Raw genomic sequence first — 25,646 nt, 5'->3', positions numbered from 1 at the left:
CACAGGACACTTGGGGGGGGGGTGAGAAGAATCTTCAAAGGACACACTGAAGGAGTGATTAGAGAGGAGAAAAACCAGGAGAGGACAGAGTCACGAAAGCTAAGATTTCAAGAAGAGCATGGTTGATTGTGTTGAAGGCAGCTAATGGGTCAGGGAGGATGAGGATGCAGTACTGGTTTTAACTTTAACTAAAAAGAGGTCATTAGAGACTTTGTCAAGGGCAGTTTCATTGGAGTGCAAGAGGCAGAAGCCAAATTTGGAGAGGGTCTAGGATGGAATTGGAGGAAAGGAACTCTGGACAGTGATTGTAGACTGTATTGAATGAGCTTAGAGACGACAGGGAGAAGGGGTGGTAGTTGGAGAGGCAAGCAGGGTCAAGGTGATTTTTTTAAGATAGGAAAAACTAAAGCACACTTGTATTGTGAAGGGAAAGAACTAGAGGAGAGTGAGAAGTTAAGCAGAAGAGTAAGGGGAGATGAGAGTGAGCACAAGGTAGCCCAGGAAATGGTTTGGAATGGAGTCACTGGGGCAAGTACAGGTGTTAGAGGAGAGCACACAAGAAACTTTGTGCCTGTGATGGGAGGCAAAAGTTGTAAGAAGGGGAGGACAGGGTGGAGGACATGTCATCTTTTGCCAGTTTTTCCTGGAAGAAATTGGTGAGATCCTGTGTGGAGAGAGAAGTGAAGGCAGGAGAAGGGGAGGGATTGAGGAGTGAGTCAAAGGTGGTGGAAAGGTGTCTGGGATTGTTAGTGTGGGATCCATTCAAGTTGGAGAAGTAGAGTTGTTTAACAAGTAAGATGCCAGAGAATTAATTTGTAAGGGAGGAAGTCAGACTGATCACAGGGTTTCCGCTAGTTACATCCCACAGTGTGAGAGCAGGAACAGAGGAAGCCAATGTCATGGTGAGTGAGTTACGGGGACTGGCAGGGTGGACCTTATGATGGAAGAGGGGCAAAAGTGATGTGGGTGGAGGAGAATGAAGGCCGGAGAAAATCAACAACCATGTCAGTGGAAGAAAAGGAAGAGAGGAGAGGACTGCGAGCAGAGAAGTCCTTAGTGCTGATGGATTGGAAGTCACAGAAAAGCTGGATCAGGGTGAGCACTGATAGAGCACTGTTCAAAAAGACCAGGTGACCAGAGAGGGAGAACTCAGCAACAGAGAGATCAAAGAGAGAGTGCTTGGTGAAGATCAAGTCAAGAGAATAGGTATAACAAGTGGGGTTCCGCAGGGGTCTGTTTTGGGACCGGCTCTGTTCAATATCTTCATCAACGATTTAGATGTTGGCATAGAAAGTACGCTTATTAAGTTTGCAGACGATACCAAACTGGGAGGGATTGCAACTGCTTTGGAGGACAGGGTCAAAATTCAAAATGATCTGGACAAATTGGAGAAATGGTCTGAGGTAAACAGGATGAAGTTCAATAAAGATAAATGCAAAGTGCGCCACTTAGGAAGGAACAATCAGTTTCACACATACAGAATGGGAAGAGACTGTCTAGGAAGGAGTATGGCAGAAAGAGATCTAGGGGTCATAGTGGACCACAAGCTTAATATGAGTCAGCAGTGTGATACTGTTGCAAAAAAAGCAAACATGATTCTGGGATGCTTTAACAGGTGTGTTGTAAACAAGACACGAGAAGTAATTCTTCCGCTTTACTCTGCACTGGTTAGGCCTCAACTGGAGTATTGTGTCCAGTTCTGGGCACCGCATTTCAAGAAAGATGTGGAGAAATTGGAGAGGGTCCAGAGAAGAGCAACAAGAATGATTAAAGGTCTTGAGAACATGACCTATGAAGGAAGGCTGAAACAATTGGGTTTGTTTAGTTTGGAAAAGAGAAGACTGAGAGGGGACATGATAGCAATTTTCAGGTATCTAAAAGGGTGTCGTCAGGAGGAGGGAGAAAACTTGTTCACCTTAGCCTCCAATGATAGAACAAGAAGCAGTAGGCTTAAACTGCAGCAAGGGAGATTTAGGTTGGACATTAGGAAAAAGTTCCTAACTGTCAGGGTAGTTAAACACTGGAATAGATTGCCTAGGGAAGTTGTGGAATCTCCATCTCTGGAGATATTTAAGAGTAGGTTAGATAAATGTCTATTAGGGGTGGTCTAGACAGTATTTGGTCCTGCCATGAGGGCAGGGGACTGGACTCGATGACCTCTCAAGGTCCCTTCCAGTCCTAGAGTCTATGAGTCTATGAGTCATTTCTGAGTTGGAGGGTTGAACAAGGCTACAGTCAAATGTTGAGGGCAGGGCATGGTGGACTAAGGGATTGGATAGATCAATATGGGAATTGAAATGAGGATGTTGAAAAAGGAAAAAAAAACTCCTAAGAGTAATTAGTGTTATTCACTATTCCTGCTAATGGTGTTTGTTATTACTATGTTTGTTATTAAGGAGAGATTTTTATAAACTGCCTTAAAACCAATCCTTATTGAGAGAGTTTCTTACACTGAGTGAGGCTTTGGAAGTCTGCAATTACTCAGTATAATGTTTATGTGTGTTTGATGTGCGTGGTCAGTTAACTGTGCTACCATGCAGGAAGATGACCTGGAGATGGTGCAAGAGACGGGATTATTCTGTGAAAATCCTTATGGAACGAGATCGGTATTTACACCTGCCTGTCACACACACACAGCTGCAGAAATGCAATCTCTGCCAGTCCCTGGGTAATGTTTCTGTGAGCAGGAAACCAGGCTGTGCTGACGAGATCCAGCAGGTGGAGCAGCTGAGCCTTCCACGTCAGCTCACGCAAGACTAGTTCCCCAAACCGGTTCTAACAGGGCTGTGCCCCTCCCCACAAGCCTTACTTGCGCTTTAAATCTGCTGCCGCTGACACTTTTCTATATCTTGTTTTTCAGCATGATTGGTATCTACAAAGGCTTAGTCAGTGGATTCAGACTGGAACCCAGTACAATGCTGCTCCTCTCTCCCACCCCTGGGGGTCCTTCCTCTCTCTCTGAACTGTGCCAACTCCCTGGTTCCATACCCAAAACTATCACAGATAGATTGGAAGGCAGGTCTGAAATAGTGAATACGTATGGTACAAGCCACAGATGACCCCAAATCAGTAAACTAAGAACTAATAACGACAAGCATAGCATGCTTTGCTTAGGAAGGGTGTATAATCTCTCACACACATACAGAATAGGGAAAATGGGACCACTGAAGAGGGTATAAGGGTTATTGTCAATGAGAAATTCAGTAAGAGACAATGAGGTGAAGCTGCCACAAAGGTGACATGAAGGCTGTATGTGACTATAGCAGTGGGAGTCTCCTGAGCGGAAGGAAGGCTGACAGACTGGCTCACTTGACAGCCCTGAAGTTGAATAATTACTTCAGTTTGGACTCCACAATTTAAAAAGATGAAAAGATGTTCAGGAGAGTTGAGAGGGGAGTGTTGCCAAATCTATTGATTATGTTTTAATTATACGGATTACTTTGAATCCCCAATTGACACTGAAATTCTTGCCCCAAGACCAGGCTCACTTGTATTGGAATTACTGCTCAGTTGGATGCTCTGATGTATATGACAATCACAACACCACTCACACTGAAGGAAGACTTTGGAGTTGTAAAATCTTTATTTTCATGACGATTAGTCCTCTGAGTAAACCAGTCCAAATAAGGTGAAGTAATACAGTCCTGTAATTATGTCCAGCACCATTACATATGAATACTCCCTCTATCCTTGGGGAGCACTCAAAAGGTTGAGGCAGATCCTAGTCTGGCTCCAGCATGCCATTGGAGAACTCCAATGGCTTAACCCATGACCGGATATTTGATAGGCCTCATATATATGTATAAGCCAATTCTCCTCATACATATGTATAATCATCTCCTCCCTCCTAGACCACATCTCAACTTCTTCACCCTCATAATGTTGGGGTGTTCTTATTCTATAGGTTATTATATTAATTAGTTTAGGCTCATTAGCATATATGTCAATTGGTTACTATGGCTATGTGCAGTTGGACATCTGCTAATGTTTTCTTCCAAAACTACCCTAAACTGGTACCAACTGACTTCTTGCCATCAGCTGTCAGCAATTTTATGCGTAATCTCAGCATTTTGAATATTGCAAAACAAAGTTTTATGCCATTTTATGACTTAAGGTCACTGCTAGTTTATTTACTTGTGCTAACTCTATTAAGCAACTTCTAGGACTGTTGGGCCTTGCCCAATCTAAGTGGTTAAGCTGAGCTGTATAGACCTAGGCCTATCAATCTCTTGCATTTCTCCAATATCTTCCTATCCTGTATCTTATCATTGTTACATGGGCTACAGGGCTAAGGGAAATGCCCCAAAGTTTGGAAAATGAGACCAGTCATAAATGGCCATGAATATGGGCCAAGGTCAGTTCATCAAAAAGTAGAGTACTGGGAAAAGCGGGAGGCCTACAGGTAGGGGAAAGGATGTTACAGAAAGGAAAGTTGGTGGTAGTTCTCATTAGTGACTCAGGATGGGATGGAGAAGGCTACAGGAGACAACAGTGAAATAGTAGTGACATTTTTGTGACTATAAGAACAATAAAGCAATGGGGTGAGCTTTCAAGGGGGCCCAGATACATTACAGTTTTGGGTACCTAGATCCTGTAGTAACAGGAAATTAGCTACATCCAGGCAAGGAATGCCTGGGTACTCCATGGCAATAAAATAGGCCCTGGCAATGGGTGCATGGAAGGGCCCAGGCAATGGGTGGCACTGGGTGACAGGCCCAGGAGATGGCACACTAGGCAATGGGGGTGAGGGTCCCAGGTGATGGTGCAGTGGGGGCGATGGTGCACCAGGGGAGAGGGGCCCAGGCGAGGGGTGCACCGGACAGCGGGGGTGATGGTGCAGTGGGGGCAAGGGGCCCAGGCGATGGGTGCAGTGAGCGATGGGGACAATGGGGCGAAGGACCCAGTCGATGGGTGCAGTAGGGGCAAGGGGCCCGTGCGATGGGTGCAGCAGGCAGTGGGGGCAAGGGGCACAGCGGCGGGAGCAGGCGGGGATGCAGCGGACACCAGGCGCAGGGGCTCAGCGGGCAGCGGGGGCGATGGTGCACCAGGGGAGAGGGGCCCAGGCGAGGGGTGCACCGGGCAGCGGGGGCGATGGTGCAGTGGGGGCAGGCGGGGATGCAGCGGACACCAGGCGCAGGGGCTCAGCGGGCAGCGGGGGCGATGGTGCAGTGGGAGCAGGCGGGGATGGAGCGGACACCAGGCGCAGGGGCTCAGCGGGCAGCGGGGGCGATGGTGCACCAGGGGAGAGGGGCCCAGGCGAGGGGTGCACCGGGCAGCGGGGGCGATGGTGCACCGAGGGTGTGGGGCGCAGCAACCCCTCGCGCTCCGCTTCGGGACCTCAGCGGCAGGGCGGCCTCGAGGCCGCCCCCTCCCATGCCGGGTGGGCGCTGATTGGCCACCGCCTGTTTCCAGCCCCTTCGCCACCAATCACCTGCCGCCGCTGTTTTGTCTAAGGAGCCGAATAAAAACACCGGGTGGAACCGGAGCGAGCGAGAGCGGAGCGCGCGCTGGGCGGGTGAGCCGGGGCCGCGGCGACGCTGAGGGGAGCGGGGTGCACGGAGTGGGGGGCTGATGGAGCGGGGGGCACTCTGGGGGAGGGGACTGATGGAGAGGAGGGGGTACCGAGGGGGGTTGGGGTACCCGGCGGGGGGAGTTGGGGGCACTCTGGGGGAGGGGACTGATGGAGAGGTGGGGGTACCGAGGGGAGTTATTGTACCTGGAGGGGGGAGTTGGGGGCACTCTGGGGGAGGGGACTGATGGCGAGGAGGGGGTACTGAGGGGGTTGGGGTACCCGGTGGGGGGAGTTGGGGGCACTCTGGGGGGAGGGGACTGATGGAGAGGAGGGGGTACCGAGGGGGGTTGGGATACCCGGTGGGGGGAGTTGAGAGCACTCTGGGGGAGGGGACTGATGGAGAGGAGGGGGTACCGAGGGGGGTTGGGATACCTGGTGGGGGGAGTTGGGGGCACTCTGGGGGGAGGGGACTGATGGAGAGGTGGGGGTACCGAGGGGAGTTATTGTACCTGGAGGGGGGAGTTGGGGGCACTCTGGGGGAGGGGACTGATGGCGAGGAGGGGGTACTGAGGGGGTTGGGGTACCCGGCGGGGGGAGTTGGGGGCACTCTGGGGGGAGGGGACTGATGGAGAGGTGGGGGTACCGAGGGGAGTTATTGTACCTGGAGGGGGGAGTTGGGGGCACTCTGGGGGAGGGGACTGATGGCGAGGAGGGGGTACTGAGGGGGTTGGGGTACCCGGCGGGGGGAGTTGGGGGCACTCTGGGGGAGGGGACTGATGGAGAGGAGGGGGTACCGAGGGGGGTTGGGATACCCGGTGGGGGGAGTTGAGAGCACTCTGGGGGAGGGGACTGATGGAGAGGAGGGGGTACCGAGGGGGGTTGGGGTACCCGGTGGGGGGAGTTGGGGGCACTCTGGGGGGAGGGGACTGATGGAGAGGAGGGGGTACCGAGGGGGGTTGGGGTACCCGGTGGGGGGAGTTGGGGGCACTCTGGGGGGAGGGGACTGATGGAGAGGAGGGGGTACCGAGGGGGGTTGGGATACCTGGTGGGGGGAGTTGAGAGCACTCTGGGGGAGGGGACTGATGGAGAGGAGGGGGTACCGAGGGGGGTTGGGGTACCCGGTGGGGGGAGTTGGGGGCACTCTGGGGGGAGGGGACTGATGGAGAGGTGGGGGTACCGAGGGGAGTTATTGTACCTGGAGGGGGGAATTGGGGGCACTCTGGGGGGAGGGGACTGATGGCGAGGAGGGGGTACTGAGGGGGGTTGGGGTACCCGGCGGGGGGAGTTGGGGGCACTCTGGGGGAGGGGACTGATGGAGAGGAGGGGGTACCGAGGGGGGTTGGGGTACCCGGCGGGGGGAGTTGGGGGCACTCTGGGGGGAGGGGACTGATGGAGAGGAGGGGGTACCGAGGGGGTTGGGGTACCCAGTGGGGGGAGTTGGGGGCACTCTGGGGGGAGGGGACTGATGGAGAGGAGGGGGTACCGAGGGGGGTTATTGTACCTGGAGGGGGGAATTGGGGGCACTTTGAGGGAGGGGACTGATGGAGAGGAGGGGGTACCGAGGGGGTTGGTGTACCTGGAGGGGGAAGTGGTGGGTGGGGGGGATTGATGGAGCAGGGAGTGCTGAGGTTAGGAAGCATATTCTGGAGCCAAGTGGGGGTTGTGTATGGGGGCAGCTGGGGGGGCTCTGTGTCAGACCTTGGGATTCCCAATGTGGGGGTCAGTCTCTGCATATTCTGTGGCTGGCATGGTTGCCCTGGCGCCTGTTCTTCCCTCTCTGCACAGTGCTGTGGCCAGTTCAGACTGGTTTTGGCTGTTGTGGGGGGTGAAGAAGGGTCATGGTAGCACATGTGGATGGGGCAGGACTGCCCCTTGTGCCAGGTGACACTGGGTTCTGTGAGTGGGGAAGTACACGTGGCGGCAGGGGTTGTGTTCTGCCTCTCATTGCAGCATTAGGGGTGAGACTTACTCCACACCCATGGCTCAAGCTTCTTAGTAAATTGGGTCAGACCCTCTATGCTGGGGGTGAGCCAGGAGGAAGGGACCTTATAAGTTGGGACTTGCTCTAGATCCAGTAATCACAGGCAGCCCTGGTGTTCCTGACTTTTCCTCATGGCCTTCTCTCCCTCATCATAATTAAAGTGGATTCTTCTCTGAAATGTGGCTATAGAAGTGGCTTCTTCAAATGGGGCTATGAGTCTCCTCTAGACCAGTGGTTCTCAGCCAGAAGTACTTGTACTCCCTGGGGATATGCAGAGGTCTTCCAGGGGGTAGGTGAATTCATCTTATTTGTCAAGTTTACAACAGACTCTATGGTCCTGCAGGACCCACTGCCATAACAGTGGGAGAGGGATAAAAATTCAACAAACAATGTGGGAGTGGATATTGCAGGGTGGGACAGGCACAGGATTTAAAAAATAGCCCTCCTGTGCTACAAACAACATGAACACCCTGGCCAAAAGCCACTGCTCTCCAGCTGCTCAGCTCTGAAGGTGGTGCTACTGCCAGCAGTGGTGGTATGGTATTGCCACTCTTACTTCTGTGCTGCTGGTAGCACTGCCTTCTGAGCTGAGCAGCCAGAGAGGTTTTTATGTCAGGTGGAACTTGGGATACGAAAGACAAATCAGATTGCAAAAGAGGAACAGTAGTCTGGAAATGTTGAGAACCACTGATCTAGCCAGACCAATGAATCTGTCCACAGATATTTGAGGTAGAGACCCTGAGCTTAGGAACTGAAATAAAGTCCAAGTTTTCCAAAATGGCCACTGATTTTGGAGTTCCAAAGTTCTAGAAAACCAGGCCCAAATTGTCTGAAATAGAGAAGCCAAAATTAGTGACTGCTTCTAAAACACCACTTTCACAGTTGCTCTTCAGAGCAGATCTGCACTCCAGTGTAGGGTGAATCCATCATTTCTTCAAGCTTGATGGACGCAAAATGATCAAGAATGGCTGAGACTCAACAGGCATAGATAACCAGATTGGCGCCCTTGTAAGGGCCCAAACCTCTCCTGCCTTCAGTGCTGCAGATAGACTGATATGTTGGATGATTCTCCATTCTGTTGTATTTCTTATTGGAGCCACCTTTAAAAGGTCTGCCTTGTCCTCTCTCTCCGTCTCGCTACAGGTGTCGGCAGAGCGCTGGGCTTGCCATAAAAATGGGCTCTGAGCAGGCAGTGGGAGACATCTCCTACTGCGGTTTCACCCAGGCTGTGCTTTCATACTGAACAGCAGGTCTATGCAGCAGAGAGACCATAATAAGGCCAGGTTCAAGTGCACCTGTGCTCCCTTCCCTCCTGGGCGGCTTGACATTGACTCTTTAAATTTCATTCTGCAGAGCTTAGTTTTACACCCCAATGGCTTCTATTTTGCGTGTAGTTTTGCACATCTGTCAGAGCAGATATCTGTACTTGAATTATGTTCCGTGTAGCACCTACCTGCAAGTAGCAGCAACGAATATCTAACTCTATAAATACTGACACATGGGAATGAACTTAAGAGTCCTGTTTTCAATTTGTTACAGGTTTAGATTCTAGAGAAATAAGTCCTCCCGTGCTGCAATGGCTCCCACACTTGCTACTGCACATCGGCGGCGCTGGTGGATGGCATGCACAGCTGTTGTAGAGAATCTTCTCTTCTCTGCTGTTCTTCTGGGCTGGGCATCACTGCTCATCATGCTGAAGTCCGAAGGATTTTACTCCTACCTCTGTCATGAACCAGGTAAGGAAGAAATCTGGGGGCTGTTCACATGAATTCAGCTGAGTCTGTTGTTCTGGAGATTTGACCGTGTTGTATGTCAGGACTGGGGCATGGCAAAGCAACTTGCAGTCTGTATGTGCTGGTGTGAAGAGCGTCTACGTGATTAGGGTTGATGCACTGATCAGACCTGGAGGAATGCATTCTCCCTCCCTAGATTCTCTTGGAGACTTGCTGACATAACACTTATATACAACATCCTTGGTGTGTCATGTGCTTTGCAGAGAGAGTGAAGATTGGGCCTTGTCCTGAGGATCTTACAGTCTAGGCAAACACAAGACTCCTAAGCCTTCCTATACTGTCTTTCCTCTGCCTCGCCTCTCTAGCTGGAGTCTTGCTGGTCTTTCAAAGAGAACGTTCTGATATGCTGTTTGATTAGAGTTTATGGAAAGAGGTGGTTGTGGGGAAAGTGTGACAAAACAGGGAAGATATTCTAGGTGTACAAGAGATGCTCAGGGCTGCTCGTGGTATGAGACAAAAGGGAATGGAGGAAAGCCGAGCCAGTGGGGTGCAGCACATGAGCAGGAGAGTCTGGGGAAAAGTCATTGGGCCCACCTTTAAGTCCACCCTCTCTTGCCCACACATCCGGGCTTTGGCCAAATCCTGCTGCTTCTCCCTCCACAGTGTTTCTGAGCTCTGTCCTATTTCTTTCTGTCCAGCTAGTAGGAACGTTCATCTAGACCACCTCCACCTCTCCCCACAGTTACTGTAACCTCTCATCACTGGTCTCCCTGGGTCATCTACACAGCCCATGACAGCGAGTCTTAGAATCCTGGTCGATGGGTTTGGGTTACCATGCTAAAAATAGCTGTGTAGACATTGTGGCTCGACTCTTAAGATCACCCCACTTGCTAGGCTTCAGAGCCGGAGCTCCATCTCAAGCTGCAACCTCTACACAGCTATTTTTAGCATGTCAGCCCGAGCCCCACAAGCTTGAGTCTGTCAACCTGGACTCTGAGACTTTCTGCTATGGGCTGCCACTCACTGTGTACATGTATCCCAAAATGCTGATGCCACCCCCTACAGTCCATTCAGAATGCTGCTACTGAGGACCATTTTCCTTACCCAACACTCTGACCATTTTGTGTACACACCTTTGATCCTTCTACTGGCTCCCTCTGCTTCACTGCATCGAGTTCATGTCTGTTATCCTCATCTCTGAGTAACTTCACAATTCTGCTTGCTGCTACTTCTCTCTTGTCTTGTATAGCATCATCTGCTCCGCCAGGAGTGCCAGTCTCTGGTGAAGGGAAGTGATGAGCCAAGAACTACCCTGTGACTGCCCCTGTTCTATGGGGAGGATGCTAGCTGGATTATCACTTGTGATGGCAGAATATGGGAGATGGGATTGGGAGTGGAGAGGAGAGGTGTACCTGATCTGAGCAAGGAGGGGTTTGTGAGCTGAGGATCTGCAGAGGGAATGGGAGGACGGCCTTCACCTTGGAGAGGTCTCTTCTGAGAAACTTGACAAGATCTGGGCTGAAAGAGAAATGGGTGAAGGAGGTGGCACAAATTTGAGGAGCAGCAGTGTAGTGATGGGGATTGTAGGTGTATGGAGCCAGTCACGGAGGAGAGGGAACTGGATGAGGCAAATGGCAGAACTGAAAGAGGAAAGAACAAACTTTTAATGCAGCAAATTGAGCAGCATCCCTGGAGTCTCTCCAGAGGTGATTGGCCATGCATGAGTCAGGGAAGCTGATGTGGGGAAGAGTCAGGGCTGGGGGTTGTTGGGATGGATAGAGAGAGAGAGACACACACACACACAAACTGACTGAATGAGGATCAGGGCTGAGAGCAGCAGAGACGTCTGAGCTGGGTGACTGGTGGTTGTGGAAGGAATATGGTCTGGGGGGAGTGAACAAAACTTCAGGAAGAGGTGACTAAGAGTGGATGGCTGAAAGACCCTCCTGTCCTAAACTAGCAACACACAGCAATGTTGCACTCTAAACATCCGCCTCTTTCACCCTAGCTTGGCTACACTACAATGCTGGCTAAGTGTTTCATTTCACATACTATATACATTATGATTGTAGAATGCTGCAAGTTGTCCTAGTCTTACAGTTTTGTATGTTGCATTTTTCTTGCCATCTAATCTAAAATGTATAACCATTAATAACCTCTCTGTAACTGTGCAGATTAACAGAACAAAGGTAGTAAAATACCATCCTGTATGACAATCTGATTACCTGGGGTGGGTGGGAAGGAATTGGCATGCACAGTTGGTTAGGCTCATTAAGAGTAGCTTGACTGACTTCTTTTGGAGTATCTAGCATTTGCCAGTTCAAGAGGCAGGGTACTGATCTAGCCCATGGTCTGATCCATCGCATCCGATACTTACACGTTATGGCCCTGACTGAAACAGTCTGTCTCCCTCCTTCATGTGCTGTTAGGTGGTTAGTATGGGATGCTGTGCGAATAAAGCTCTGTTTATTCATGCTTCTCACCCCAGCTGTTGCTTATCTGGGATATTTATGTTCCCATGGCTGGCCTGTGTTAGCTGACTCAGATTTGCAGGACTAGAGCTATGGGGCTGTTTAATTGTGTTCAGGTTCCTTCAGCTGACATGGGCCAGCCGTGGGTGTTTAGTTGTGGTGTAGACATGAGCCCTTTTGTTATTTACAGAGAGATAGCTCAGTGGTTTGAGCACTGGCCTGCTAAACCCAGGGTTGTGAGTTCAATCCTTGAGGGGGGCCACTTAGGGATCTGGGGCAAAAATCTGTATGGGGATTGGTCCTGCTTTGAGCAGGGGGTTGGACTAGATGACCTCCTGAGGTCCCTTCCAACACTGACATTCTGTGGTTTCCATGGTACTTCCCTATGCACAAGGTATAAAGAATTGATTGCCAATTAGATAGCCATTCATGCTTTTTTTGTTTGTTTGTTTTTAATCCGCCATCCAGTTCTTTTAAGCTTTCTGGGTTGAGTTAACTATTCTAGAAAATTCCGTTTTATATGATCATGAAAGACAGCAGGTGGTATTGCAAGTATTCTCTCAGCTGTCTGTGCTGGTGAGTTGAGGCTCAGCAGATCTACATAGAATAATCTAGTTAACTTCTCCAGAGTTCCACCTCTTTAAACAGAAACATTGGATTTTTGTCCTTTCCTCTGCATAAGCTCCTCACTAGCTGGAGCTGGGATGGGATGTACTTTGGTTTTGTAATTCATGCAGTCTAAACTCTTCCCCAAGAATAGCCACTCTCCAACCCTTCTCCAAATTAGCCAGGACCCAACTTTATTGTGAGCCCCAAGTAATCCTTTTTTATTGTTTTTTGCCATCTTCTGCCCATCCCGCCCCCCCCCCCCCAACTCCTCCCAGCTCGGTGATATGATAACATATTTTCTGTTCTGACAATTTTCCGTACCAGAGAAATTGCCAGGCCAGTTTAAAACAATGGTCCACCTAGTTGTGTCTACAAGAGTGGCCAGTGCCAGGTGTTTCAGAGGAATGTGTTAAACCTCCATCCTGGACAATGATGAAATAGCTTGCTCACAGGGGAAGTTTTTTCCTCACCTTGTCAGTAGTTAACTCCTGCCTCAGTGTATAAGCCATATCTTTTATATAACTACTATCTAATATAACTAGATGTTCTATTTATCTGTGTAAATGTCTGATCCATTTAGAATTCTGCTAAATGCTTGGCCTCAGTATCACAGCAGTGAGTTCCATAGACCAATTATGATCCGTGTTCTCTCTCCCTCTCCCCACCCTCTTCTAGCCTAGGAATTCTTTATTCTGATGCCTATAATCACAACTGCTAAGTGGGGGGGGAAAGATGTATAAGCTCAAAGGCAAGTAGGTTCCCAAAGATCTCATTTGGTTTTTGGTCACTCCAAGACGCCCTTATAATTTTCCTTCAGTTTCCCTGTGTGATGGGAGCTGTGCTACAGTGATGGATACTGTTATAAGAGCCTCAGTGGATAGGCAGATGAGAGAGGTGGGCTGAATTCTAGTCTAAGCTCATTGATTAATTTAACTAGAGTTATGCAGTGTAGGTGACCCCTTTCCCCAGCACTACCCAGTAATAATTACAACCAGTAGCCCTTACCAGGATAGTTAGAGATAAATAGGAGAGGGATTTCTAGCTAAAGATTGGCAGGGGAATGAAATTTTATAACTTAACCTTTGAACATTTGTCATTCAGACTCTGCAATAGTTACATGTGAGCAGCATAGAAAATTTCCTAACTAGTTAAAGATTACTAGCAGGGCTTTCCCTCTCATCAGCAAAAACTCTGTTCCTTGTGATCCCTTCAGACTAAAAGAGAGTTAGACCTTGTCCCCTTTGCAGCCTCATTTCTGGAGATTTCAGCATCAGTCCTGAAAGGGGCTGTAATTCAGAAATAGGCTGGTGCTTTTCATTGCAGAAATCCTTCCAGCTATGATATGGATCTCCATCCAAATGCTCTGCCAAGGGTGAGACTATGGATTTCTTGGTAGCCTTATTTAAAGGAAAATGGGGAGGAATTCCTGAAAAAGTAAGAGAATCAAAGTAACAAATTATTTAGGCCAGGTCTAGACTATAAACTTGCATCAGTATAACTGTCACTCGAGGCTATAAATAATCCACACCCCTGAGTATCACAGTTAGACCAGACCAGTGTAGGCAGCCCTATGTCGACGGGGGGCTTCTCCCATTGATGACGTAGCTACTGCTTCTCATGGAGGTGGATTAACTCTGCCGATGGGAGAAACACTCCTGTCAGAGGAGTAGCATCTTCACTGAAGCGCTACAGTGATGCAGCTGTGCTGGTGCAGCATTTTAAGTGTAGAACTGCCTTAGGAAAGAGTGAGTTCTGTGATGAGGTTGGTGAGTGGAGGACTCCTGTCCTGGGCTAGATGCCATCCTTGGGCACTGTCTGGGAGGTGCATTTAGACTGAACCTGGCTGGGAATTTGATAGTGACACTTTGCTCCACTTTTAATTTTACTATTAATTGCCCTTCAAAACTATTTGAACTTGAACTTTTTCCATTGGGTGACTGCTGATTCTGCACACTTTATCTGGATGTGCAGCCTTTATTGGTAATTACTGGGGACTCTGAAGCCTGTTGTGTTCAGGGCCATAAGTTGCTGCATTTTTTTTTTTGTGATATGAGTTGGGAGGCTGATGTTCAAGGACTTTATAATATACCTTGAAACGACCTTGAAGTTTGCAGAGATAAAGAGCTAGTTAGACAGAGGGTTGCTGAGGTAGGGTTGCAGGATACCAAAAAGCTGATTTTTAAAAAGTAGTAATTGAGTTACAGCTTGTTGGGTCTGTAATACAAAAAAGTAGAAGGAAAATGTTGCCTGTTAACTCATTTGGAATTTAGCACTAAGCTGAAGCTGTGGAGCCCATGACAGTGAAGGTATGTCTACACTGCAAAGGAAAACTTGCTGCTGGCCTGTGACAGCTGACTTGTGCTCAGGCTACAGGGTTGTTCTATTGCTGTGTTGGCTTCCAGGTTCAGACTGGAGCTTTGGCTATGGGACCTGCAAGGTGGGAGGGTGCCAGAGCTCAGGCTTCAGCCCAGAGCCTGGACATCTACACAACAATAAAAAACAGCCCCACAGTCTGTTGAACCGCCAGGAGCCAGCACACATCAGCCTCAGGTCTCTAGTTGCTGTGTATGCATACCCACAATCTGCAGCCATGAGTGGCTCTTACAAATCACAGTTTGAAGTGACTTATTTGTGGAAAGGCCAGACATGTGACTCTGCGATCATTAATCAAATAAACATGGTAAATGTTCGATTTGTTTGGCAATGTTCTGTTTTGATTGTTAAAGCACTTGTTACTGAAATCACAGTGCTGTGGAGGTGGTGTTGGTACCATGTAACTGTCTCAGCAACACAAGATCATATGGGGGGGGAGGGGAGGAAGATTTTAAAATTTAACTTTAACTTTAAAAGTCTGACTGTCCAGGTGGAGGGAAATTCCATCAACTGGAAGTTCATCGTAATGGTATAAGCAGACAGTGCACGGTATGGGTTGGAACGCAAACTAAATTTAGGGTGTAATGCATAAAATACTAAAATGAAAAGCCAATTTCTTATGGGCATAGGAAACCCATGTATTGCAAGTCAAGTTGTTCACCCAAACACAGCCCCTTCATTCTAGTTTTCTATATGCGGTGTCTGAGAAATCAAAGAAAATATGGGAAGCAAAAACGGAAATGAGAGATGGTTGGGCACCTCATGTGTTTATAAGTATGTGTTGCAAAAGAAATCTCAGATTAGAAAGTCTGCATGTGTTGGAACCCTCCATCTCCCAGCTGTTCTTGTCTTTTCTCCTGGCTCTCTCCTCACCCCCCCCCCCTGAATTCTAGATTAGGTTGCTTGAATCTTTCCTGATGCAAAAGATTTGAGATGGCAGTTACCATTGTTAGGAGGGCCAAGTTCATCCCTGGCGTACTGTTTGCTTAGGATGCATAGAAGTCAGCAAAGGGCAGTTAATGAGTGACCTTCTTATGGAATACTTAACTTTTGGTCTAGGGAACCACATGCTAGTGGTTTTTTTTTTTTTTTTGTTTTTTTTTTTTGTGGTGGGGAGGGGAATGCAGATCCAGAAACAACCAAATTCTGATGGGCATTGCAGGGCTTTTGTTGCGCCTGAGTTCCCTCATCCTTAAAGAATTTAAATAATTTGAGCTGGTTCTTGGGCTGTGAGGCTGCTAATTGTTGTTCTGCAGCTGATATTGGAGGGTCTGTAAATGGAATAACTGTTGGCTGCAATGAGTCATCTTAATACTGCTGATACTAGCTAGTTGTTTCTGTTTAACAAGGATCTGAAACTGGTCTAGTGTGTATCAGAGTTCAGGTCACATCTCTGTTCTGATTAACTCAGACTGTAGCTTCCTGAACTTCATGCTCAGGAATAGTCTAAAATGTTTGTTACAAATGGGGTCTGGCTGAAGAATTCAGAAAGGATGGTGCAGTCAGACCAGAGGACCCTTCTCTGTAGAGTCTCACAAGAGATCGAGACTAGCACTGTGATAGTGCCAAACAATGGTCCTACAGCAGGATGTGAGCTGTATATGAGTGAGAATTGGAGTATTTGCTGTAGATATCCAGGTTCTATTCAGGGTAATCTCATCCTAGCTTCTTGTCATGTGATGTTGCTAATTCCTATCTGTTGACTGAGTGTGAGAGTTCTCAGGGGTACAGTGCATCTGGGGCTCTCGTTATTCAGTTTACTCTCCCAAGTGGAAAGGCTTCAGATTGATCTTCTAACATGCATATATTGTATAGTAACCATTGTAAGGGTCAGGGAATAACAAGTTGCAGAGCCCCTTGTTGGGTTTTCTTTCATTGCTCTGGGCAATTCCGATTTTTCTGCAATAAGGTAGTGTTTTAGTTTCTACATGGTACCATCAGCAGGGTCTTCCTCTGAGACGGACACAAAACCAGATGATTTACTGAGGCACAAATTGAAGTGAAGCATTCCTGCTCCCAAACATTTCTGGACAGGTGACCTGCACAGAGTCTGTTCAATCTCAGCGGGAATCTGGCTGCTGTTTCCAAGACTGTACCCCACATTGCTGCCCTCTGTGTCTGCCCTTCACGCTTGTGTCCCTCTCATTGGAGTGCATGATGAGGATCCCTGTTGTTGTAATGTTTAGTGTTTACCCTTACAACAATGAATGAACCATCCTTAAAGTATTGCCTGTTCTGTTTTCCTTTTCTCCTGAAGAGAGCTCCCTGACTGTTTGACACACACAATCAAAAGTTATAAGGTCACTGCATTGCCAGTGTTCTTCCACCCTCCCTCCTAGCCCACAACTAAGCCCTGCAGCTATCTTATAGAGGGCTAACACAGGGAATTCATTTGTTTTGTCTAATTCTTGTTTGTCTGAGTTTAACCTTTCACTCGCATCTGTTTCCTATGACTTTATCTCTGCGATTAGCCCAAGCATTGAGGCTGTGGGTGAAGTGACCCCTTTGTATCCCTTGCCTCCCGGACGAGTGTTGTAAGGCTTACAGTTTATAAAGTACTGTGAGATGGGAGGCTGATAGGACTTGGAGCTGGTCTGCAGTATTTGCAGTGAATCTGAAATTCTTTTGTGAAGAACACCTCAAATGCAGGGGTGATTTCTCTGCATCAGATGTGGGAGATTGCTGCTGGGGCACTGTGATTACGTCTCCATTCTGCACTTGTAGAATGGATGCTAATAGGGCCAAAAACACACAATGGGTCACATGGACAAAGGAACTGGACATGAAGACATGGAAAACAGGCAACAGACGGGACAGTATAAAGGTTTATAAATATTGGCATGAATAACAAAAGGGAAGAATAGGTCAAAACTTGTTGTTCCTTGTGCTAATGAGAGAACCTAGATGAAATAAGGTAGAGAGACTCCAGTACTTCTTGGGGGGGTATGTGGAGCACCTGTGCTTGTATATTAGGTATGTGCATGTAGAAGGCACCTTCCCAGTCACTAAATATTGGTGTCACCGAGTATCTGTAGGTATTTGAAACCTGGAGGGTAGAGCAGAGTTTATTTCCAGTTGATACGAAGCTGGGAGTAATCAGGCTGACAGATGGAACTAAAACCATAGCTCAGACTTGTAGAACTAGTTTGAACTCAATAACTACGTTCTCTAAAGGTATAGAGGCTCTGGTAAGAGGGAAATATTCTGAAGCCTAACTTGCAGGGTTGCTGGGCTGTGGAACCACTAAGATTAGAGAGAATAATGAAAGTCATAGATTTGGTAATGCTGAACCAAAAGGCAGATGTCCTATTCAGCTGTCTCTCTCACAAGATGATTCCTTTTTTCTTGGTGCTGATTAGATCTTACTTAAGTAATGAGTTCAGTTTTGGGCACCATTCTCATATATACTCATGCATAAAAAAAAACATCTCTAAACTTGTGAATGTTAAACTATGACTATCATGAAAACAGTTTGTTATTAAATACCATAGAAAAGTTCTATATGACATTGATTTTCTCCAGCTGGGGAAAGACAAAGTCCCTTGTTATGTTAACAAACTTACTTGACTTGAAAATAGATCCTGCCAGAAAATAGAAATATATAGAAGGAGTGCATCATCAGTTTATGTTAATGAAAATGAATGCAGCACGCTTTCTTTCTGGGAAGTTGTTGCAAGAGAATGAAAGAGCTGACAAGAGGCAGTGAAAACTACTAATGTAAACTGAGATGAGCTTATGTTGAACTCCTTTTCAAACTGCCCTGATTCCATAGTTGCCATTTTGTATAAGATAAATAACAAACTTCATTCTATGGGCGCAAAAAAAAAAGGCAAGGAAGAAATACCATCAATGTTTTGGACAAAAATTTTCAATTCTCGTAACTCCCAAATTGTAAAGTCTGGGGCCATGTCTACATCTAAAATTTTGCAGCGCTGGTTGTTACAGCTGTATTAGTACAGCTGTATAGGGCCAGCGCTGCAGAGTGGCCACACTTACAGCAACCAGCGCTGCAAGTGGTATTAGATGTGGCCACACTGCAGCGCTGTTGGGCGGCTTCAAGGGGGGTTCCGGGAACGCGAGAGCAAACCGGGAAAGGAGACCAGCTTCGCCGCGGTTTGCTCTCGCGTTCCCCGAACCACCCTGCAAACCGCAGGGAAGGAGACCTGCTTGCTCGGGGTTCCGGGAACGAGAGAGCAAACCGGGAAAGGAGACCAGCTTCGCCGCGGTTTGCTCTCGCGTTCCCCAAACCACCCTGCAAACCGCAGGGAAGGAGACTTGCTTGCTCGGGGTTCCGGGAACGCGAGAGCAAGCCGAGGAAGGAGACCAGCTTGATTACCAGAGGCTTCCTCCTTCCACGGAGGTCAAGAAAAGCGCTGGTAAGTGTCTACATTGGATTACCAGCGCTGGATCACCAGCGCTGGATCCTCTACACCCGAGACAAAACGGGAGTACGGCCAGCGCTGCAAACAGGGAGTTGCAGCGCTGGTGATGCCCTGCAGATGTGTACACCTTCAAAGTTGCAGCGCTGTAACTCCCTCACCAGCGCTGCAACTTTCTGATGTAGACAAGCCCTGGGAGGAGAACTGTCTACAGGTATATAGAGACCCCAGATGAACCATCCTTCCCTACCATCCAGGGAGCTTGGAAGGTTCATAACTAGAAGAACAATTGGGGCAATGAAATAAGTGACCTGGGAGGCTGTTGAATCACCATCTTGGAGAGTCAGGCCTAAAACTAGAGACTCATCTATTGGGACTAGCTAGGGTGACCGGATAGCAAGGGTGAAAAATTGCGACGGGGGTGGGGGGTAATTTGGCATGTATACAAGACAAAGCCCCAAATATCAGGACTGTCCCCGTAAAATCAGGACATCTGGTCACCCTAGGACTAACTGTTCTTAAACTGCTCCTATCCCAGTGCAGGGAGTTGAGGTGACAGAGCTCATCTGAATGTCAGGCTTTCAAATGATTGTTCTAGACTAAGGGCTTGTCTACACAGTGACTAGAACAGAAATAATTGTATGGGGTGTAATTCACACCTCTGGTAATCTTGGTGCAAATCTGTGTGTGCACACCTTTTATTTTGGATTAATATTGGTAAATTGTCTGTGTATCTAGGCAATTGTGATCTGTGCCTTTTTGTGTGCAGGGCTGTACTACCTGCCCCTCTTCTTGTAACTGGGTTTAGTGTGCTGTCTTCCTCACTACACTATAACAATGTTTCTTTTATCCCATATAGAGAATTTTACCACCAGCTCTGCACATGGAAACACAACAGAGCAGGAAGCTGTGATTCGGATCAATGGGTGGCTCATCTGCCCGGAGCAGGATGAAATGCTGAACCTGGCTTTTACCATTGGATCCTTTTTGCTGAGTGCAATCACTCTGCCTCTTGGGATTGTCATGGACAAATATGGCCCTCGCAAACTGCGTCTGCTTGGCAGGTTGGTGTTATGAAACATACCAACTGTTTCAAAACTAGAAGTTAATTTTGAGCCAGAGGTTATGCTTAGTCCTCAGTTCAATAATTTATGGCAAGCAGCTCATTCTACTCAGGTTCTTGTATCATGCCTGTCACCAGGGGATCTGACCACTATTGTTGTCTTTGTAAAATGGATATCCGGGGGGAAAAAAGCCTGTCTGCTGTTGGACTGGACTGGAAATCTCCCAGAACTCCATCAGCCATGAACAGGGTAGGGTTGAGGCTGACAGGTGAACTCATTTAGCACGTTAAATTTCCCTATAAGGAGAAGGGGATGGGACTTACATCCATGTTCCTAGAGTCTCTGCTTCTGAATTCCCTGGGAACGAGGTTCTAGGGGGAGAGAAGAACTATTCCACTGTGTCGGTAGGGATGGAAGTCAAGCTGATACTGAGTGAGTGCCCCCCCATGGTGCTAGTGGCACAGTGCTGCTGGGGGTGCTATATTACACAAGAAAACAAGGTCTGTCTGGCTTGTGGTTACTAAATTATCCCATCCCACATGACTTGCAAGAACTGGATGTTACCCCATTTACTCCAGAGTTAATTGCGTATTACCTGTCTAGAGCTTCCCTTGTGCTTTCAAGTGGCAAAGGAATATCCTCACTTCCTGTCTCAAATTATCATGTGGAGTAGGTATTTACAGTTGCTGTGATAGAATGCAGGGGAGAAGTGGTTTCTTGGGTAACAGTTCCAGACTGTCTAGACCTGTAAATATTCTAACTCCATGAATTGCACCTGGAACTGAGCCAGTACTATGTACTAAGCACTGAGGCCAGGTATTTGTGCTCATTGACCTGCCTCACTTGAGAGGTAGGCAGGGGAAGGCTCTGAATGCTCTTCATACAAACTGCTGCTTTACAGTAAACCAGCCTGGATAGATGTTAGTAGGGCCATGTCGTAGGGGAAGGTGGTTGCAGTCTCCTTGTCATGTGCAGATGATGGGACACTGACGCTGCCTGAAAATTCAGAATCTGTTAGGACCTCAAGTTCGAATTTTGCATTGGGAAAGGTTGACTCTTCAATACCCATAGAAGGTGCATGAAGAACTTTCACCCATTACTCTAGATTTTTGTCTCCAACCCATCACCATCCCTTCCATCTTATCCAGATTTTGCTTCAGCCAATTAACTCTCGAAGTCTCAGCCTTAGCCAGGCACTGAGACTGTGGAGGCAGTGTAACTTCTCTAGTAGGCTTTCTGACATGTGGTTAAAGGCTTCAATTCTGTTTCAGTGCCTGCTTTGCTGTGTCCTGTGTGATGATTGCATATGGAGCTAGTAACCCAAATTGTAAGTACTGAGCTCTGTGGACTCTGTTGAAAGGGCCTTGGGGTTGTTACACTTTTGAGAGGTTCCGTGAGTAACTAGGGGCTGTAGTGTGTAGAGAACACTAAAATACGGGCACATACTCTGATTATAGTGACCTCAGCGAGCTAAAGAGATCCCCCCAAAGAAGTACAGCATAAACTTTGCTTATTGCCTACTGGGAGGGTGCAGTGGCTCAAAGGCAGGCCCAGCTCCTCTTGTAAGCACTGATGGGAATGCAGCCAGAGTCCCATGCTGCAAGAATCCTGTGAGGAAAAAGTTCAAAAAACCTGCCACCTGCTTTGTATCTTGTATAAAGTATAATAACCTTGCACTGCAGGCCAGGCCTGCCAGTGACAAGTGAGATAGAGAGCCCCATGGTGTGTTGAGGGGGCATTAAGCTTGGTCTCCAGAGGGAAGATTTTGGGTGTGCTGCTAGTACGGTCCCTTGCTTAGCAGTATCAAAGGTGGCTCTGAGGCAGCTGTCTCTTTCCCAGCTTCACTCTTTTGCCAAGGTGAAGGTGCCTCAGCAGTGGTGCGCTTACAGTGAGAAATTTAAGAAAAAAAGTTGAAAGGTTCCTCCAGAATTAAGAGGTGGGCAGTAACCAAAGCTGAATGTTCCCCAGCCCCAGGATAAATGTAGCCACATCCTCTAGCTGAGGTAGTCCCTGGAGCCCAGTTCTAAAAAGTAAATTTTTCTTTTGAGACCTATGCTGACCAGTGAGACAGTTCAGAGGGGCTAGAGGAGAACAGACCTTGGGTTCTCTCACATCCCAGAGGAAAAACTAGTGTCCACAGCTCTGCAAACTAATGCCCACACTGAATTCTGATTCTCCTGGTACCTGAACTTCTTTCCATGTGACTTTGGCTTAGAATGAACAGTGTGGAGCTAGAATGAGCCAGTTTGGAAGGAGTCTTTCACTCTGTGAAGGGCACTGGCTCAGTCCTTGTTGGAACCAGGATTTTTGGGGACACTGTGATTCCATCCAGTAAATGCTCTTGTTTTTCCACTGCAGCACTGTCAGTGCTGATCTTCATCTCACTGGCTCTGAATGGCTTTGGTGGAATGTGCATGACCTTTACCTCACTTACGGTAAGTGAAGAGTTTTATTACGTGAACAGTTGTGAATCTGCCCTCCCTTCATTTATCCTCTTTGGCCTCCACCCCACAGCTCTTCACAAGGCCCCACCTATAGGGAATAGGGAGATATTATTTCCCCCTTATCTAGTTCAGTGGTTCTCAGACTTCTATATTGGTGACTGCTTTCACACAGAAAGCCTCTGAGTGTGACACACGCCCCCCCCCCCCCCATAAATTAAACACATTTAAGCTGGAGGCAAAACGGGGTTTGGAGGTGAAGGGTGGGTAACTGCTTGTGACCCCTATGTAATAATCTTGTGACCCCAGTTTGAGAATCCCTGTGCTAGCTGGTGAGCTGAACTGGCAGGAAGGTACCAAGTGGATCCTTCATTTGCTGAGTTGAACAATTTCATGGTCACCTGTGTTTTGATATGAATAGGATAGTTGGCCTATGACTCTTCTATTTGAAAAGCTTGATATTCGATGGTTAGCCCAGGGCTCACCTGTCCCTTGCCAGTAGGGATAGTTGGTGAGAGGGAAGAGAAGGCTCTTTTCCATCCTTTGAGCCAGATTCTCCATTCACTTACACATGTGCAATGCAGCTGACTGAAGCAGGGCCCACATGTAATGCGTTGAATTTGACTCTAGCTTAGTCTTAGGAGAAGGTGGAGGGGCACAGGCTCTTGAAATCTGAAAGATGTGGTGAAATCTTGGGCAGGAAGGTGAGGAAGTACTGTTCTTTTGTAAATGGCAGATACTGTTTGTAGTGCTGCATTGACCAGCAACAAAGCAATTAACAGCATAGGGAGTTGTTCTGAGGTGGGGGACAAGTACTAGTACAAACCAGTTCCTTTTGGGCATGGCTGTGTGACTTTTTTCTCCTTGGATAGGGAAGGAGAGTTCCTTGGCACAACGGGCTTTGCCCTTTTTATATAGATGAGAATTACCCCAAGGTGCTGACAGACTTTTTCTCGGAAGTGCTGAGCTGTTGAAATATACCCAGCCCGGCCCAGCTCCATCTGTGCCGCATACTTATGTCTGTTTACTCAGTCCATTGACTGGAGCACAAACATCAGCCAGTGACTTAAGTCTGCTGCCTCTCTGCATTTTGGGGCTCTTGTTGCTTAGATATGGGAGCAGATGCAGCAACCCATTTGAGAATAATTTTTTTTCACCTCATTGCTCTTACCCTTGTTAGTGTGGCTGGAACTAGGTGTTCTGAGCTGAAAATCTCTCATAATTGCTTCACAAGCAGTTTTCTATTACCTGTTTTGATCAAAAATGTCTCAAAGGTTTGGACCCAGCTCACTTTTACCTTGTTTCTAAATTTCTCTCTAACCTGTGGGTTACACACAGACTGAGTTCCTGTGAATTGTCATGGGCAGAGGCTGAGTTTGGAGACTGTTATGTATTGTAATGTCAGTATTGTGGCAGCTGCTTTAGATAGCAAGTAAAGTTATAGTCCAAAAGGTTTCAAAAAATATATGTAAAACCAGGCTTCTAAATTCATCTGAAAATCCTGCTTGTGGTCCTGGACCCAAAGAGTGTGCAGGGTAAATGGAGTATGACACAGGCAGAACATAAGGAGACAGATAGCTAGGAGGGGCCCATGAATAAGCCTGTGGGGCTACTAAGGTGACTCATATCATGTTTGTGTCAAGGGTGGTGCTTTCTAACTTTGTGTTTATCTGGGTCGCTATTGGAGAGATTGTAGGATCTGAAGGAGGAGATGGAGGTTGCATACTATATGGGAGAGGCTGTGTGTGAAGAAGCCAGAGCCCTCGTATGCAGGCATCTTTAACTATCTCTTTCCTGATGTTCTGTCTGACTAGCAATAACAATTCCACATATGGCCCCTCTTACACTGAAATGGTGCAACTGGGTGAGGCCTGGGGAGAACTGCAGAAGCTGTGCTCCTCTCTGGCAGCTCAGACTTATTGCCGTGCACTTTGGTAATAATAAACCGAGCTGCAACACAGGTAGACTGACAGCAGGGCTCCCTTATGCACTGCTCTGCTTCTTTGAAGTTCCTTCTCACATGGCCAAACTCAAAGTACTCTTACAGGGCGTGTGACCGTGGTCTGCAGCTCTAGAGCAGAATCCACTTTCCCTTGTAAGTGGGGCTAGGTCTGTGATGCAATGTCAGAGCATTGGAGAATGGTATGGGGGCTTAGATACGAATGTCATTGGTTGCAAGTGGATGTGCTCTGACACTTATGAATTGCAGGTAATAGGATACTTTTCTGCTTGGTGTTGCCACTCTATAATACAGCAAGTGAGCATTTCATGTATCTACAGCTTTTCATAGAAAGAGAAATACAGCCGCTTCATCACTGCAAATGAGAACAGAAGCAATAAGGAAACTGGTCTTCAGAGGTGAAGGTAAAGCTCTGTAAGAATAAAGATTAGAACCTGAAACAGTTCTGAAAGTAACTGTTAGTAAATCTTGGTGACTGCCAGTACCTGTCTGGACTGAGCTTGTACCCAGAGTTGTGACTTGGGCTGTGGGGCAGTGGTCTTCAGAGTTCTTTTGTATAACAGTTTATCTCAGCAGGAGACCCATGTTGTGGCCACAGGTCCAGCATTTCAAAACTTGTCTCTAACTTTGTACCAGTGTCTTTATGCCCCCAAACTTGCATTTCCATGCATAGATTGGGAAGTTAGACATCAGACTGATTTGCCAGCATAAATTCTCTTTTGGGCATGTAATAGTTACGCATGTAAATGTGGGAACTAGTGTGATGGCCCTTTCTAGCTGTGACCTGTGAGCTGTATGTAGAAAGGTGAGAGAAGGATAAAAAATCAGAGCATTAATCCTGTGCGTATAGGTATTGCAGTTACCAGGGGATGCCTCATGCTCTGGGGCAGTGTGGATGTTACATACGCAGTGTAGATACTCTGCATAATGAGAAGGGAATTTAGAGGTGAGCTGGAAACAATGAGACTGAAATGAGCTTTAGGTAAGGAGACCTGAAGAGCTTGACATTCATCGCCCAAAGTCCAGATGCTGCTGCACTAATGTCTCCCGTCCTAATGAGTGTAATGCGGTGTGAGGAGCCCATTCTGGCTGGTACAGGAACTAACTGCTGAGTGTGCTGATG

General features: G+C 47.6%; 1 protein-coding gene across 5 annotated transcripts in view; it reads left to right on the top strand.

The window, feature by feature from the left end:
- Window positions 1-25,646, top strand: part of SLC43A2 (solute carrier family 43 member 2) — a 62,031-nt gene that overhangs the window by 6,420 nt on the left and 29,965 nt on the right. For 2 of the 5 annotated variants that reach the window (XM_030536993.1, XM_030536989.1), the window contains exons 2-5: window positions 9,033-9,229; window positions 19,918-20,122; window positions 21,394-21,449; window positions 22,481-22,557. In XM_030536993.1, coding sequence (XP_030392853.1) covers window positions 9,070-9,229; window positions 19,918-20,122; window positions 21,394-21,449; window positions 22,481-22,557 — 498 coding nt within the window. In that variant the 5' untranslated portion in view covers window positions 9,033-9,069. Of the gene's footprint in view, window positions 1-5,390; window positions 5,516-7,238; window positions 7,783-9,032; window positions 9,230-19,917; window positions 20,123-21,393; window positions 21,450-22,480; window positions 22,558-25,646 lie in introns of those variants that run through there. The other 3 variants (XM_030536990.1, XM_030536991.1, XM_030536992.1) reach the window with 3 other exon arrangements.

The sequence above is a fragment of the Gopherus evgoodei genome, chromosome 17 (genome assembly GCF_007399415.2).
Source record: "Gopherus evgoodei ecotype Sinaloan lineage chromosome 17, rGopEvg1_v1.p, whole genome shotgun sequence".
In the NCBI taxonomy this organism is placed as follows: Eukaryota; Metazoa; Chordata; order Testudines; family Testudinidae; genus Gopherus; species Gopherus evgoodei.
The sequence above is the reverse complement of the archived record's forward strand: the minus strand, read 5'-3'. Positions and strand labels throughout refer to the sequence as shown.